This window comes from Trachymyrmex septentrionalis, unplaced genomic scaffold (assembly GCF_001594115.1).
Source record: "Trachymyrmex septentrionalis isolate Tsep2-gDNA-1 unplaced genomic scaffold, Tsep1.0 scaffold14, whole genome shotgun sequence".
NCBI classification, from domain to species: Eukaryota; Metazoa; Arthropoda; class Insecta; order Hymenoptera; family Formicidae; genus Trachymyrmex; species Trachymyrmex septentrionalis.
In genome coordinates this window covers 3,808,975-3,824,506 of record NW_017304543.1, presented here as the reverse complement: position 1 = coordinate 3,824,506, position 15,532 = coordinate 3,808,975, and the positions used below count along the sequence as shown (strand labels likewise).

Sequence of the window (15,532 nt, the reverse complement as noted above, 5' to 3'; positions counted from 1 at the left end):
TCGTCGATTATTGTCATTTGTTTCTTTTTTTAGCCTTTCAGTGCGCTGAAGTTTAACATGTCGTAAAAATTACAAGTCAATCTTCGATGCTTGATATACGTAATACGCTTGTGTTAATCGTAATACGTTATTATACATCGCTGAGCAAGAAAGCGTGAAAGATTTTGTTACCGTTTACGATTATGCTTATAATTGAATATAAAACCTTTTATGTCTCGTAATGATATAATGATCTGACACGTTTGAAAGTAAAATGATAACTGTTCTATATTTACAATAGACAATTTCTTTTACTATCATGTTGGAGGACAGTTCATTCTTTAATAAAGCTTACAGTGATTTATCGTAAAAATCCTTTTGGACGAAAATTTTCATGCTAATCATGCTCTTTTAAAATAAATCGATCGAATTAATTTGCGTTCTTATGTTTGAGTGATTAAACGTTCGAAATAATAGGTTAAGCGTCTTTTTTACATTGCTATATTTTTAATAGTTTTAGAGAGCTATTATTATATAATCGTTTATCGCCGTTAAATCAATATTATTATGCTTTATATTTTTGGGGAAATATATAAGATGAAATTTTTTAAATATTTTTTAACTTATTTATTCCAACAAAAATTGAAAAAAATAAATTTTATAATGCTACAATTTAACATTTATTAATTTACATATATTATTAATAGTGTGTAGCATAATATTCAGTGTTATTTAAAATTATCAATAGAGAATAATCTGTTATATATTTATATCAATTTTATATGAACAATGATTTCGACATTCAAATAATTCAAAATTATCATTCAATATTTGTTACATACTTATGTTTGTAAACAATGTTCGTTGTTTATAATAATTCTTTTTATGTATAGAATATATCTAAATTATCAAAAAATTCGAAGAATTTGGTGATATTATTTGCTTTGCGAAAATAATGTAACAGAGATTCATCAAATTCTTTTATATTATTACATTATTTTTTAATGTATGCAATAAGCCATTTACTTTACTCATTAGCGCTATTTTTGTCAGTCTCGAAAAATAAATATTTCCGATAATATTTATTATTAATTTGTCGAAATTTTTCTCGTCATAGGGTGAGCTCGAGCAACAGCTTCTTCAGGCGAATCCAATTTTGGAAGCATTCGGTAATGCGAAGACTGTGAAGAATGATAATTCGTCCCGTTTCGTAAGTTATATTAATAATTCTTCACTAAGCAAATTAATTTTAATTATTAATAATTTCAAGATGCAATATGCTTCTTGTTTTGACATGTTATTTTTTTGTTTATTGAAATTAGTTATATCATACGTATTATATGTATGTTACAGGGTAAATTTATAAGAATAAATTTTGATGCATCCGGTTACATAGCCGGTGCAAATATTGAGACGTATCTTCTAGAGAAGTCGAGAGCCATTCGGCAAGCGAAAGATGAAAGGACTTTCCACATATTTTATCAGCTGTTGGCAGGTGCCTCAGTGGAACAAAAGAGTGAGTCAAGCAATATGTTGAACAAACAAAAAAGAGTCTGCATTCCTTTTTAGTTCATTCGTTATATTCGATATTCGTAATTTCTGATGGCTTATGAATTCTTTTAGAGGAATTTATATTAGAAGATCCAAAGCACTATCCTTTTCTATCGAATGGAGCTCTACCGGTTCCTGGTGTCGATGATTCCGCTGAATTCTTCTCTACGGTAAAGTCGATGCACATCATGGGCATGACCAACGAGGACTTCTCCTCCATCTTCCGTATCGTTTCCGCCGTGATGTTGTTTGGTTCGATGCAGTTCCGTCAAGAGCGAAATTCTGATCAAGCCACGTTACCGGACAACACGGTGGCGCAGAAGATCTCGCACTTATTGGGCCTAAGCGTGACCGAGATGACGAAAGCCTTCCTAAAACCACGCATTAAGGTCGGCCGTGATTTCGTTACGAAGGCACAGACGAAGGAGCAGGTAGAATTCGCCGTAGAGGCGATCTCAAAGGCCTGTTATGAGAGGATGTTCCGTTGGTTGGTGAATAGAATCAACAGGTCCCTTGACAGAACGAAGCGACAGGGTGCCAGCTTTATCGGCATATTGGATATGGCCGGTTTCGAAATATTCGAGCTAAATTCCTTCGAGCAGCTTTGTATTAATTACACAAATGAGAAGTTGCAACAATTGTTCAATCATACGATGTTTATTCTGGAACAAGAGGAGTATCAGCGTGAGGGAATTGAATGGAAGTTTATAGACTTTGGGTTAGATTTGCAGCCAACGATTGATCTTATTGACAAACCAATGGGCATTATGGCGCTTTTAGATGAAGAGTGTTGGTTTCCTAAAGCCACGGACAAAACATTCGTGGAAAAACTGGTTGGCGCTCACAGTGTCCATCCGAAGTTCATGAAGACTGACTTCCGCTATGTAGCCGATTTTGCAATCATCCATTATGCTGGCAAAGTTGATTATTCTGCCGCTAAGTGGTTGATGAAGAACATGGACCCATTGAATGAGAACGTTGTTAGTCTTCTACAAGCCTCGCAGGATCCGTTTGTGTGTCATATCTGGAAAGACGCTGAGATCGTCGGTATGGCGCAGCAGGCGCTCACGGATACACAATTCGGTGCGAGGACGAGGAAGGGTATGTTCAGAACAGTCTCGCAACTGTATAAGGAACAGTTGGCTAAGCTGATGGTGACATTGCGCAACACGAATCCGAACTTCGTTAGATGTATAATTCCGAATCACGAGAAGAGAGCTGGTAAAATCGACGCCCCGCTTGTGCTAGATCAACTACGATGCAATGGCGTGTTGGAAGGTATCCGTATCTGCCGGCAAGGTTTCCCAAACAGAATTCCGTTCCAAGAATTCAGACAACGCTACGAATTGCTTACTCCAAATGCTATCCCCAAGGGATTTATGGACGGGAAAAAGGCTTGCGAAAAGATGGTATGTATATTCATATTCACGAATCTTGATCAAAAATAATAAAAATGTATCGCTAAATTATAAATTTTTCTTATAGATTCAAGCATTAGAGTTGGATCCGAATCTTTATCGTGTTGGACAATCGAAAATCTTTTTCCGCGCCGGGGTGTTGGCCCACTTGGAGGAGGAGAGGGACTACAAGATCACGGACATAATCGTCAATTTCCAGGCTTTCTGTCGCGGTTTCTTGGCCAGGCGTAATTATCAAAAACGTTTGCAGCAGCTTAACGCGATCCGCATTATCCAGAGAAACTGTGCGGCTTACCTAAAATTGCGCAATTGGCAATGGTGGCGGTTGTACACCAAAGTGAAGCCTCTACTAGAGGTTACCAAACAGGAGGAAAAGCTCACACAGAAGGAGGATGAACTGAAGCAGGTTCGCGACAAGCTGGAGTTACAGTTGCACTCGGCTCAGGAATACGAGCGCAAATATCAGCAGGCAATCGAAGAAAAGACTATGCTGGCTGAGCAATTGCAGGCAGAAGTTGAGCTTTGCGCGGAAGCCGAAGAGATGAGAGCTAGGTTGGCCGCGAGAAAGCAAGAGTTAGAGGAAATTTTGCATGATTTGGAAGCGCGTATCGAAGAGGAAGAAGAGAGAAGCACCGCGTTGACTCAGGAGAAGAAGAAATTACAATTGAATATCAGTGATTTAGAAGAGCAACTAGAGGAAGAGGAAGCTGCTAGACAAAAACTGCAATTAGAAAAAGTCCAATGTGATGCGAAGATCAAGAAGTTAGAGGAAGATCTCGCTCTTTCGGAAGATACCAATCAAAAGTTATTGAAAGAGAAAAAGATTCTTGAGGAACGTGCGAATGATCTTTCACAGACTTTGGCCGAAGAAGAGGAAAAGGCGAAGCATTTGTCGAAATTGAAAGCTAAGCACGAAGCGACAATCGCCGATCTCGAGGAGAGACTTCTTAAAGATCATCAGCAACGACAGGAGGTGGATAGATCCAAGAGAAAAGTCGAGACTGAAGTTTCAGACTTGAAGGAGCAATTAGCTGAAAGAAAAACGCAAGTTGAGGAAATGCAGCTTCAACTTGGCAAACGTGAGGAAGAACTCAATCAAGTTATGGCAAAAATGGACGAAGAAGGTGCCGCTAAAGCGCAAGCTCAAAAAGCGCTTAGAGAGCTAGAGTCACAGTTAGCCGAACTTCAGGAAGATTTAGAAGCTGAAAAGGCAGCTAGGGGTAAAGCGGAAAAACAGAAGCGCGATTTGAACGAGGAACTTGAAGCACTGAAAAACGAATTGCTCGATTCTCTAGATACTACCGCGGCTCAACAGGAGTTAAGAAGCAAACGAGAACAAGAACTAGCAACATTGAAAAAGAACCTTGAAGAGGAAACATCATTGCATGAAGCCACGCTCGCCGATATGCGTCACAAGCATACACAAGAACTGACTGCTCTGAATGAACAAATGGATGCGTTGAAGAAAACGAAAGCGGTTCTAGAGAAGGCAAAAGGATCTTTGGAAGCCGAGAACGCCGATTTGGCAACAGAACTCAGATCGGTCAGTGCAAGTAGACAAGAATCTGATCGTCGTCGTAAGCAAGCGGAGCAACAGTTAGCGGAAATAAACGCAAAATTGGCCGAGGTAGAACGAAACAAACAAGAATTAGCCGAGAAAGTGACGAAACTGCAACAAGAAGCGGAAAGTGTAATGCAGCAACTAGAAACTGCTGAACTGAAAGCATCTGCAGCATTGAAGGCATCGGCCACCTGCGAATCTCAATTTACCGAACTACAACAGCAATTGGAAGAAGAAACTCGGCAGAAACTGGCTCTCAGTTCGAAATTACGCGCATTAGAAAGTGAGAAAGAGAGCTTGCATGATCAACTTGAGGAGGAAGAGGAAGCAAAACGTGCCTTGGACAAGCAACTGCTGAGTCTGAATGTACAATTGGCTGAAGCCAAGAAACGTGCTGATGATGAAGCAGAAGCGGCTGTCGCTCTCGAGGAGGCCAGAAAACGTTGCACGAAAGACATTGAAGGTCTCCAACGGCAAGTTGAAGAATTACAAGCAGCCAACGATAAACTAGATAAATCAAAGAAGAAGATTCAGGCAGAACTGGAGGACAGTATCATCGAATTGGAGGCACAGCGAGCGAAAGTACTTGAGTTAGAAAAGAAGCAGAAGAACTTTGATAAGGTGCTGGCCGAGGAGAAGGCTGTGTCTGAGCAATATGCAGAGCAACGGGATGCCGCGGAGAGAGAAGCGCGCGAGAAAGAGACAAGAGTATTATCATTGACTCGCGAATTAGATGAGCTTAATGAGAAAGTTGAGGAACTTGAACGGGGCCGTAGAGGTCTACAATCGGAACTGGACGAATTGGTTAATAACCAAGGTACCGCTGACAAAAATGTCCACGAGTTAGAGAAGGCAAAACGTTCATTAGAATCACAGCTACAAGAGCAAAAATCGCAGGTTGAAGAGTTGGAGGATGAATTACAGTTCACGGAAGATGCTAAGCTCCGGTTGGAAGTAAATATGCAAGCATTGCGAGCTCAGTTCGAGCGTGATCTTCAAACCAAGGAAGAACAAGCGGAAGAAAAACGTCGGGGATTAGTGAAGCAGCTCCGTGATCTCGAGGCGGAGCTCGAAGATGAGAGGAAACAGCGTGCTGCAGCCATCGCTGCACGTAAAAAAATGGAAGCGGATTACAAGGACATCGAACAACAGTTGGAGATGCATAATAAGGTGAAGGAAGACGCACTTAAGCAATTGAAAAAACTTCAAACTCAAATCAAGGATTGTACTAGAGAGACAGAAGAAGCTAGGGCTGCAAGAGATGAACTGGCAGCTGCCTCTAAGGAAACCGAGAGGAAGGTTAAGAGCTTAGAAGCCGATTTGTTGCAATTGACCGAGGACTTTGCAAGCAGTGAACGCGCCAGAAGAACTGCCGAAAATGAGAGGGATGAGCTGCAGGAAGAAGTCAATAATAATGCCAACAAGGGAACCCTGATGTTAGACGAGAAACGTAGATTGGAGGCAAGAATTGCCACTCTAGAAGAAGAACTGGAAGAGGAGCAATCGAACGCTGAGATCGTGATGGATCGTGCCAGAAAAGGTCAAATTGTGATCGAGCAGTTGACAACGGACTTGGCGACTGAGCGATCTACTACGCAAAAATTGGAGTCGCACAAGATGCTGTTAGAGAGACAGAACAAAGAACTTAAAGCCAAGTTAACCGAGTTAGAGACTGCGCAACGTGCCAAGACTAAGGCTACGATACAGCAATTGGAATCGAAGATCAACAATCTTGATGAGCAGCTTGAAACTGAAGCTAAGGAGAGATTCGCCCAGCAGAAGATCAATCGTAAGCTGGAGAAGAAATTGAAGGAACTGAGCCTACAGTTGGAGGATGAGAGACGAAACTCCGATCAGTATAAAGAACAGGCGGAGAAAGTCAATGTCAGAATGAAGGCGTTGAAGAGACAATTGGACGAAGCGGAGGAGGAGATCAGTAGGCATAAGACCATGAAGCGGAAAGCGCAAAGAGAGATGGACGACATCACGGAATCTCACGAAGAGCTCATGCGGGAATTGACACAGCTAAAGAATAAATTAAGGTAATTTCACATCTTTATTTTCTTCCTCATACATGTACACACAATAAAAGGGATAAAAATATTGTTTAAATATGAAAAGATCTTGGAAATATTGAAAGGTTCGGAATTTAATGTTTGGAGGATATTAAACAGCAAGAGAGGAACTGTTCTTTCGAGCGATTTACATATGTATTATTTTATGTTACACTTTTTAGGCCATACGTATCTGTAACCTTAGGCGAACGTAATGAGGCAGTATTAAAGTAGTGTTTTATCTTTGAAGGAAGTGATCAACTTCTGACATGTGTAGGTGTCAAGAGAGAAAAAACGATTGGTATCCTACCTGAGAGAGTTTTTTGCTAGGAAACAATCCCATTAGTGTCCCCAGTGTGCTACAGTGAGTTAAACGAGCTCTTTTGGTTAATTTGAAATCGCTAACTCTGAAAGAGTATCTAATCATGCCGACTTGGACTGCTACCTTGTGTGATAATGACATACTTCACTCTCCGGCTTCCCCCTGAATGCAATTGTTTGTGAATGCGTTTTTTCATATTTTTTGATTATTTTTTATTTGCAGTACTCATTATCGGTCGATAGTTTGACAATGTTTTCAAGAAAATCGACTTATAGCTTAATATAACATTCTTCATATTTAACTTCATACTTAATATTATAGCAAGACCTTCAAATATAAATTTATTCGGATACAAGCTGCACATTTTTTCGTTAATAACTATTTGACTAATTTTTTACTATTTTATTTATCTTATTTAATTCAGAATACACATTATTACACATCTTACAGTACTGTTACATCTTACAGTACTATTATTTGATATATAATGATGAATACTTATATAACATGAAATTTCAGATTATACAAGAGATTTTTTAATTTGAAAAAAAAATGGAAAATATATTTAAACTATTGACTGATAATATATATTTTTTTGCATTATTTATGCACACATATTGCAATAAGACATCACATAATTAATATAACGTATGATTTGTTTAAAGGCGCGGTGGTCCTCCGATAAGTCTGAGCTCTACAAGGCTGAAACGCGGTTCTGTACAAACCGGCGGCTCGGGTGATGATTCGACAACGCAGGATGAGAGTATCGACGGCGAAGAGAATGCCAATTGAATATCGGAGTCAGTCCAATGTGCTCTCGAACCTCTGTGAATTATGTATATACGTGCGTCGAGAGGGTGTTGGCTTTTTTGTTCGATTCGGCGCGTTACGCGGACTAAACTGATGTCTCGCGTCGCGGGTACGAGACCAGCTTCACGATTAAAATCAAAAGTCGTTTCGACGATGTCCTACGGCGTTTTCGGCCTTAAGATTATTGCGATGAGACAATCGTCTCGAGAGAGTTCGATTGACCAATAAAATGCCGACGATCTATAAGAAAGAAAAAGTCAAAGAGAGGCGAAACAGCGAAAAAGAATAACGAGAACTTTTGATACATTTTATAAGAACGAACGCAAATGTTGAAACGCATTTTACAATATGTATAAGGAAGGGAGAGTGTGAGAGAATAAGTGAGAGAAGGGGTAAAATAAATTCTGGAGAAGGAAACTCTTAATCATGAATGAATTTATTGAAGACTTATTTAAATAGAAAACTTAAATTGCGTAAACCTCATACGAAAATATTTCGCACGAGGGAATATCATTTTGATGCAGCCTGTCGCTTGATTTCCTCGAGCTGTCGAACCAATCCGAGACTCGCGAGATCCAATGGAGTCTTGCGCTCCTTGTTGGTAATCGTCAAGTCCGCGCCGTGCGCCGTCAGCAGTTTTGCTTCTTCCACGCGGTTCTCCTCACAAGCGAGATGCAGCGGCGTGTTACCGTACGCATCTCTCTGATCTGAGAAACAAGATAGCATGAAATGCACGAAATTGTGTATCGATATAGGAGAGCGAGCGAACCTTTGTACTTCTCTAAGTTATAATCGAAAATATTTATATATAGATATATATATATATATATAGATTATATTTGATATTTTATATATTATTATATACTGTAATGAAAGAGCTGCATTTCAATAACATACACACATACAGAGACACGCAAACACTCCGCTACCTATGTTCAATTTCTTCCCGCACTCCAAGAGGAGTTCCACGATGGTGATATTGCCCTTTGAGGCAGATCTGTGGAGAGGCGTGGCACCCCGTTTATCCGTGATGTTCACGTCTGCGTCCTTCTCGAGCAACGCCACGCAGATGGACTTCCAATTCTTAGATGCGGCGTATTGTAACGCTGAGTGACCGTCGATCGTCGTCGCGTTCACGTTCGCTCCTTCGGTCAGTAATATGTTAACGACCTTCTCGCGGCCAGCGGATGCTGCCAGGATTAGCGGAGTCATGTTTGTCTGCATAATTTAGACGCGTGATGTGATTTAACGTTTGATTTCATATGAGGATCTAGCCGACGCAACGAACGAAAGTCTCGCGATAATTATGCGACGTTATGCGCGTGTGTACAAGAGAGAGAGAGAGAGAGAGAGAGAGAGAGAGAGAGAACAGGATATGCAAAAATGTAACGCGCGATGCATTTTAGACGCATTTTCGCTTTATACTTATTTTCTTATAAGTTTTTTTTCTTATAAACGATCTTTGGAAAAATTATAATATAATTATACGTCCTCAAGTGTGTATATTATTAAGATCTCCATCTTTCTTTCGATAGATCTCTCGAAATGAGGGATGGAATAGCTTTGTGGAATTGTAATGTAAGATTTTGCTTGATATCATATATGTTAAAGTTAACTTAATTAAACTATTACTCTCGTTAAATTTTTTCAAATTATGATTTAAGAAGCGTTTTAGATAAGTAGTCTCTCTATGATTCATTAAAACTCAACTACACTACTGACTGCTATTAACAATAGATAATACATTTTGAAATATTTTTATAAAGAATGATATTTTTCAGAAAAAATGTACATGATTGTACTATTTATTTATGTTATCAGTGTGGTCTGTAGAATCTCGTTTGAAACTATGAGAGTTTAACAACCAATGCACAGCATGCAAGAATTATAATTTTCTCGAAAAGCTAATATTTTAAGATGCAAAAATAAAGTTGATTTGATATATTATTAAATAATTTATATAATACATTTTATTTTAATAATTGAAGTTGTAACAGTCATATATATATATATTCAAACAAAGATTTTTACAAATACTTCAGGAAAGAATAAATCTTTAAAAATAAATCATTTAGATATGATTATATGAGCTATTTTTAATCAGATACAACAATGTTTCGACAATTATCATATTAACAAAGAAAGCTAATAAATATACTTTACAACAATTTTTTAAAAAGAAATGTTAGAAAGATTTGTTTTAATCTCCGTATAGAATTTCATCGAAATTTCAATGAACAGCTGACATCTATTGCTTTCATCCACACGTATAAAAAAATGTATGTCTTTAATCTTGAAATTTACCAAAACTTAGAAATCCGGTACATATGTGCGTTCGTTGCGTCGTTCTAAATTTGCAATTATTAGGTCTTTCGGACTCAAAACAAGCACATTTCTTGAAGTATAAAGAAAAAAATTATAGAGAAAATTTTCGATAATTCAGTTAAAATGAGGAAAGAAATTCGATTGTCAGAAGCTTCGTGCAATCGTATCGTCGAAATTTTATCAGGCCTCTATGCATTATAATGTATGATGTAATAAGACAAGATGTAACATTTTCATGAATTCACTTGTTTATAGCAATAACTAATCGATTATTAATCAATTGTTTATAATTTTTTAATATAGTATAGCTGCAGATTAGGACAAATTTTTTATTAATTATTTTATTCATATTAATAATCTGTTAATGTTTCTGTTATTACATAGCGATTAAATTATTACATCTCATGCTTATTCTTTAAACTAAACTCTTCATACTTTTCAATCCTTTTTCTCCATCTAATTGTGGATACATACATTTCACTTAACGCTCACTCGCGAGTATTATTTGTCCTTGTTTAACATTTGATAAATAACAAGGATGAAATAATTCTAAGCGAGCATCAAGTGGAGCGTAGTCATGTCATTTTAAATGCAAAAAGTACACACAGTGCAGTTACGAAGAATTACATCTTGTTTGTTTACAATCGTGCTAATGTGAATAGCGATCAATAATGATTTCTTACATCATCCGCAGGATCCACCGGTACGTCGAGGGACAATAAATGTCTGACCAGGTCGTCGTGACCACCCAAGGCCGCCCAGTGTATCAACATTCGACCATTCTGGAAAGGAAAAATGATAATATAACCTCAAAAGCGCGCTCGACACGGCGCAATGTTGTACAATACGTACGTTGTCCGTTTGTGTTTTCAGCTTCTCATTCTCGTTCAGCAGAATCTTCACGGCCGCAGTTTTGCCGCGATATGCCAGATCATACACCGTGGACTCCTGCTGCATCATTTTCGCGGCTCTTGCGAACGATAAATAGACGAGATCTTCCTGCTCTGAATGTTACGTTTTGAACACGCGCAGGAATTACTCCGCTATTTTGTCACCAATATTGTATATTATAACTTGTCACGGCCGTCTTTTATCACGACATATTCGCATCGCACATCAGGCAAGAATTACCGTGAATTACTTCATTCTGTGTACAATGAGTGTAATGTGCAAGCGCCATCGCGCTGCCAATGATTTTCACTTTTCAGCGCTAGGTATGCATTATTTCTATCTTTATTCTCCATTAAACATAAAACAAGGATAGGTGCATTTCATTGGACGAGTTCAAGCGGCAAAGCGGCTAGGCATGCGAATGAGTATAATTAGTTTTTATCTGTGGATCCAGTGAATCCAATCAATCATGTTTAATTGCTTGGCGAGCAGAATTAGTCGCTTTGTTGACTTTAACGCGTCCATTCACGCATAATACGCATAGAGTGTCATTTTATAGTTGCTTTCTATTTTCACACAAGTGATATTGAATCTAAAGTATGTGAATATTTTACACTTAAATAATAATTTTATTACTTGCTTACTTTGATGACAGGCTTGTTCAGATTGTAAGTAGAAACTCGGTCAAATCTTGCTGATCAGAATAATGAAAAGGAACGTACATTCAACTGAATGAGAATTATCTGAGTTTAATGTACATGAAAAGTAACTTATTCTTTGCCTTTAATATTCGAATTTTAAATAGTAAAGAATAAAAAGCATGTACATTATGTATGAAACTAAAAACATTTGATATACTCAGTATTCCTTGTGAACGTGCTATATACATATATCTAGTTAAAAGCAATTATAATAATAGCATTAAATTAATAGTATTAGATTTCTGTAAGGAAAATGACTTTTTTGCACTTTTAAATGTTTGAATGAGGAAATTTGTAGATACATATCGAACAGGATCATTGATTCAAATGTTTTACTGATAAATACTAACTAATTGCAATAACATTTATATGAGTGATGAGTAAGATACTCTTAAAATTTATCTATATACAGATACAGTTACATATGTATGGAAATTATCTAAATATAGAAATAGATACACAAATATTAAGATGTATATAGGTACAGATATCAGATACTTCGAAAGTATCTTTAGATACCTTTAAGATACTCTTTAATTAATTTTATTATAATAATGGTAATGTGTAAAAAATGTATCAGTTATTAGATGAATCATTTATTTATTCATTTTTGTTACATTTATATAGATAAATGAAAAAACTTATTATCGTAAAACGATTTAAGATAAGAATTATAAAGACGATATTCATTATAATTTTACAAATTAAAAATGCTTCGAGCATCGTGTTTCCAGCTTAACTATACATGCGTTAGAAATTCCACAATCTAAAATCACTGGCTGCGTTCAGCAGAAAAAGCAGCTGTAACTGTAAAATTCTTTAATATGACTGATTTGCATTTAGATTCTGTGAGGAACTAAGGGAAAGACCAACCATGTTATAGAATTTTGCAACAGCAAAGCAGCTTTTTTTTCTGCGGAATGGAATTAATTAACAATCACACATAAAATGAAATTATGACTATGCTGAGGAAATGTATCTGAAAAATGCATCTGAAAATCAGTTCAGATGCTGCGTTTTTTTATCTAGATATAGATACAAATACTCGAATTTGAGTTTCAGATATAGATTAGATACACAAAATGTATCTCTATATCTAGATACATGTAGAGATACTACTCAACATTATATCAATATTATAATTTTCCATTTAACAATATAAATGTAATACAATACATATTGTATGTAACAATTACATTGTTGAATAGGAAATAATTGATACAATGTTATTGTTAGTTAATGTTTACAAAGTTTTTTATTTCCAATTCCATAACCGTAAAAATATTATAAACAATACAAAAAATAAAGAAATTTTATTACGAAGTAAACGTGAAGTAATAAGACTAATTTTAATATCTAAATTTAAGATAAATTATTGAAATGATTAATTAATTTTTGTTTTTGAAAACTTGTTATCACATACTAAAAGTAAAGTCAATCATGCCATTAATGTTGTAAAACATTATTTGATCAATCAATCTCGAGCTTCTTAAAGCTTCCTTCAACGCCAAATAAATCCGTTGCTATCTTTGTCTTGTCCGGTCGTAGCGATTCATTAATCCGATGATTAGCTTCGTCTTCTTTGAACCAAGCAACGTGATCTGCCAGTTTTTTCATTTGTTTGTCATGTAATTCCTGCATAGGACCGGCTTGACCACCTACTTCGTTTGGAAGAACTTCGAGTGGCACGAAGTTCTCCAGAGTGTCGTTTGTGGAATGCATATGAAACTAAAAAGTAATTAAAACATATTACATAAAAAGATAAAATACGCACGTGATATATCAGTCAATAAAGAAGAAATCAAAAGAAATAGGAATTTGATCTTCTCTTTTTCTCATTATTAATAAACGTAATGTTGAACAATTGACCTGAAATTGACTTGTATGTAATGATTTAGATCTTACCATATCCAGCAGCTGTTTTTTCATGAAAGGTTTTATCATATTGAAAATGATATCTACTACTGGAGAAACATTTGTCAAATGGAACCCTTTCAATCTAACAGGTAATCCTTCTTGTAGATAGTAAAAGAATTTCTTTAGAGTCACAGGACTTAGACGGGCGACGTGTCCCAAAGAAACGTTTTTCATGTCGACTATTAATATATGGCCATTGCAAGTACCCTCCGTATAAAGCCATAAATCGATTGTCATAAAAAGCAATTTAACTACATCGCTGTGAACAAAATACGATGGCTCGCTATCTATGAGTCTTCCATAAATGATTGTATGCCCTTCTCTAGTAGTTCCTTCCAAAATTTGAGTCGTTCTGTCGATAATAAAATCGTTTGTTCTTTTTGCGCGAAATTTCTTTGTGAGAAATGCTACATTTTTTATTACACATAAGAGATACTATGAATAATTAAAAGAAAATATCATTAATATACTTACACCGTCTTGGTTGCTTTCTTTACTTCTTTGTCGTTAATAAGATCTCGATTGCAGAAGAACTCAGGTACGTGAGTCCTGACTGTGAAAAAAGTATCGATAGTAATTTTTGTTGGCTCGAGTTGATAATAATTACTATGCAAGAACAATGTTAATTCGCTGTCTGACATTTTAGGTAGATGAGTCTGTTTTTTGCACCATTCTCTTAATATTTGTATATCTGACTCTTTCAATTCCGGATTCTTCTTTAGTTCTTCCTCGAACGATACTAATTTTATTGAAGCCATCTTTTAGTATAAATTTAAACTCCTGGAAATAGAATTAATAACTTTAATAAATTCAGCAATGTATTATATAATTATATTATCGTAGTATATGCAAGTAACTTGTTTTACATGAAATAACATAGATAAAAGCAATAATTCCTAATAAATTATTAATTGTATATTATAAATGTGTGTCGTCACATTACATAAGCTTAGATTAAAATGCATTATTATTGATTTTCTAGTTTATTAATGATAATGGATGAAATACATTTTATTCACTGAGTTTCGTTTACCTTGTATATATTCTGCCTATGTAAAAAGATGCTACGTAGTAACTCCGATGCCTTGAAAAATATTAATTGAGATCTGCATTCACATATAATAATTTTTAAGACTCGGTTCCATCACAATGTAAGATTTAATCTCGGTTTAATCTACTCTTCATCTTCTTCTGATTCTAAAAATTAGAGAGCAAAAAATTATAAATTAAACCGAGAAATATACATATAGTCGTACATATAAACTGACCGAACTTGTTTCGCACTGATGAAGAAGTGGCAATGAAGTGTATATTATATAACAGCTCAGAAAACAGGTTTCAACACGAGTAATATGAGTCACACACTTTTGTGTATATGGAATATATACGCTGAAATTTTATTTTATTTTATAAGCACACTATATAGATTTCTTGGCAAAATAGAAATCAATGAATAGAATTTAATGAAATAGATGCAAATATCCATACAATTAGTCTAAGCAACTAGGATCTTCAGATCTCAAACTAGTTTTGTTCAAAAGAATTTACAATTTAATCTCTTGAGGCCTTCATTCTAAATATCTCAAATATTACGCAACATAAAAATTTTTCATGCATGAATTTATAAATATAAATATACATATTTATGCATGCATGTGTATAAATATACATAAATATTTATAATCATGTATAATCATATACAAAATACGTCCATACATGTTCATACATCTCTTTTTCTTTTGTAAAATTACTTTTTAGTGTAATAGAAATAATAGTAATGTGAAAATATTAACAAAATTAATAATGAGGTAATTTTCGCATTGTTCGTTTCAGAAAAAAGCAAATTTGGAAAAATGTAAAAAAAATTGCTCATTATGCATAATTATGCATAATTTTATATATAATTATACATAAATAATTTTTTTACATTTTTCAAACTTGATTTTTTTCTAAAACAAATAGTATGAAAATTATCCTTTTAATTATTTTTTATGTTTTTACAT

At 35.5% G+C, this 15,532-nt stretch overlaps 3 protein-coding genes across 5 annotated transcripts in view; 1 reads left to right on the top strand and 2 right to left on the bottom strand.

Moving 5' to 3' along the window:
- The window catches only part of LOC108745516 (myosin heavy chain, non-muscle), a 33,513-nt gene extending 25,535 nt beyond the window's left edge, over positions 1 to 7,978 (top strand). For both annotated transcript variants that reach the window (XM_018481696.1, XM_018481695.1), the window contains 5 exons: positions 1,097 to 1,189; positions 1,333 to 1,495; positions 1,603 to 2,939; positions 3,016 to 6,551; positions 7,551 to 7,978. In XM_018481696.1, the coding sequence (XP_018337198.1) occupies positions 1,097 to 1,189; positions 1,333 to 1,495; positions 1,603 to 2,939; positions 3,016 to 6,551; positions 7,551 to 7,677 (5,256 nt within the window). In that variant the 3' untranslated portion in view covers positions 7,678 to 7,978. The remainder of the gene's footprint in view (positions 1 to 1,096; positions 1,190 to 1,332; positions 1,496 to 1,602; positions 2,940 to 3,015; positions 6,552 to 7,550) is intronic.
- A 148-nt stretch (positions 7,979 to 8,126) lies between these two features.
- Positions 8,127 to 11,190, bottom strand: LOC108745519 (26S proteasome non-ATPase regulatory subunit 10-like). Its single transcript, XM_018481700.1, has 4 exons — positions 10,873 to 11,190; positions 10,704 to 10,802; positions 8,625 to 8,913; positions 8,127 to 8,402 (listed from the first exon to the last, which is right to left on the bottom strand). Exons 1-4 carry the CDS (start codon positions 10,978 to 10,980, stop codon positions 8,206 to 8,208), a joined length of 693 nt encoding a protein of 230 aa, XP_018337202.1. The 5' UTR covers positions 10,981 to 11,190; the 3' UTR covers positions 8,127 to 8,205.
- Positions 11,191 to 13,029: 1,839 nt separating this feature from the next.
- LOC108745636 (alpha-tocopherol transfer protein-like) lies at positions 13,030 to 14,862 on the bottom strand. 2 transcript variants are annotated; one of them, XM_018481919.1, is made up of 5 exons: positions 14,798 to 14,862; positions 14,563 to 14,726; positions 14,004 to 14,309; positions 13,518 to 13,881; positions 13,030 to 13,340 (listed from the first exon to the last, which is right to left on the bottom strand). In XM_018481919.1, exons 3-5 carry the CDS (start codon positions 14,285 to 14,287, stop codon positions 13,083 to 13,085), a joined length of 906 nt encoding a protein of 301 aa, XP_018337421.1. In that variant the 5' UTR covers positions 14,288 to 14,309; positions 14,563 to 14,726; positions 14,798 to 14,862; the 3' UTR covers positions 13,030 to 13,082. The 2 variants fall into 2 exon arrangements, with proteins under 2 accessions (XP_018337421.1, XP_018337422.1); XM_018481920.1 differs by lacking the exon at positions 14,798 to 14,862 and having other exon boundaries at positions 14,563 to 14,746.
- Between the last annotated feature and the right edge of the window lie 670 nt (positions 14,863 to 15,532).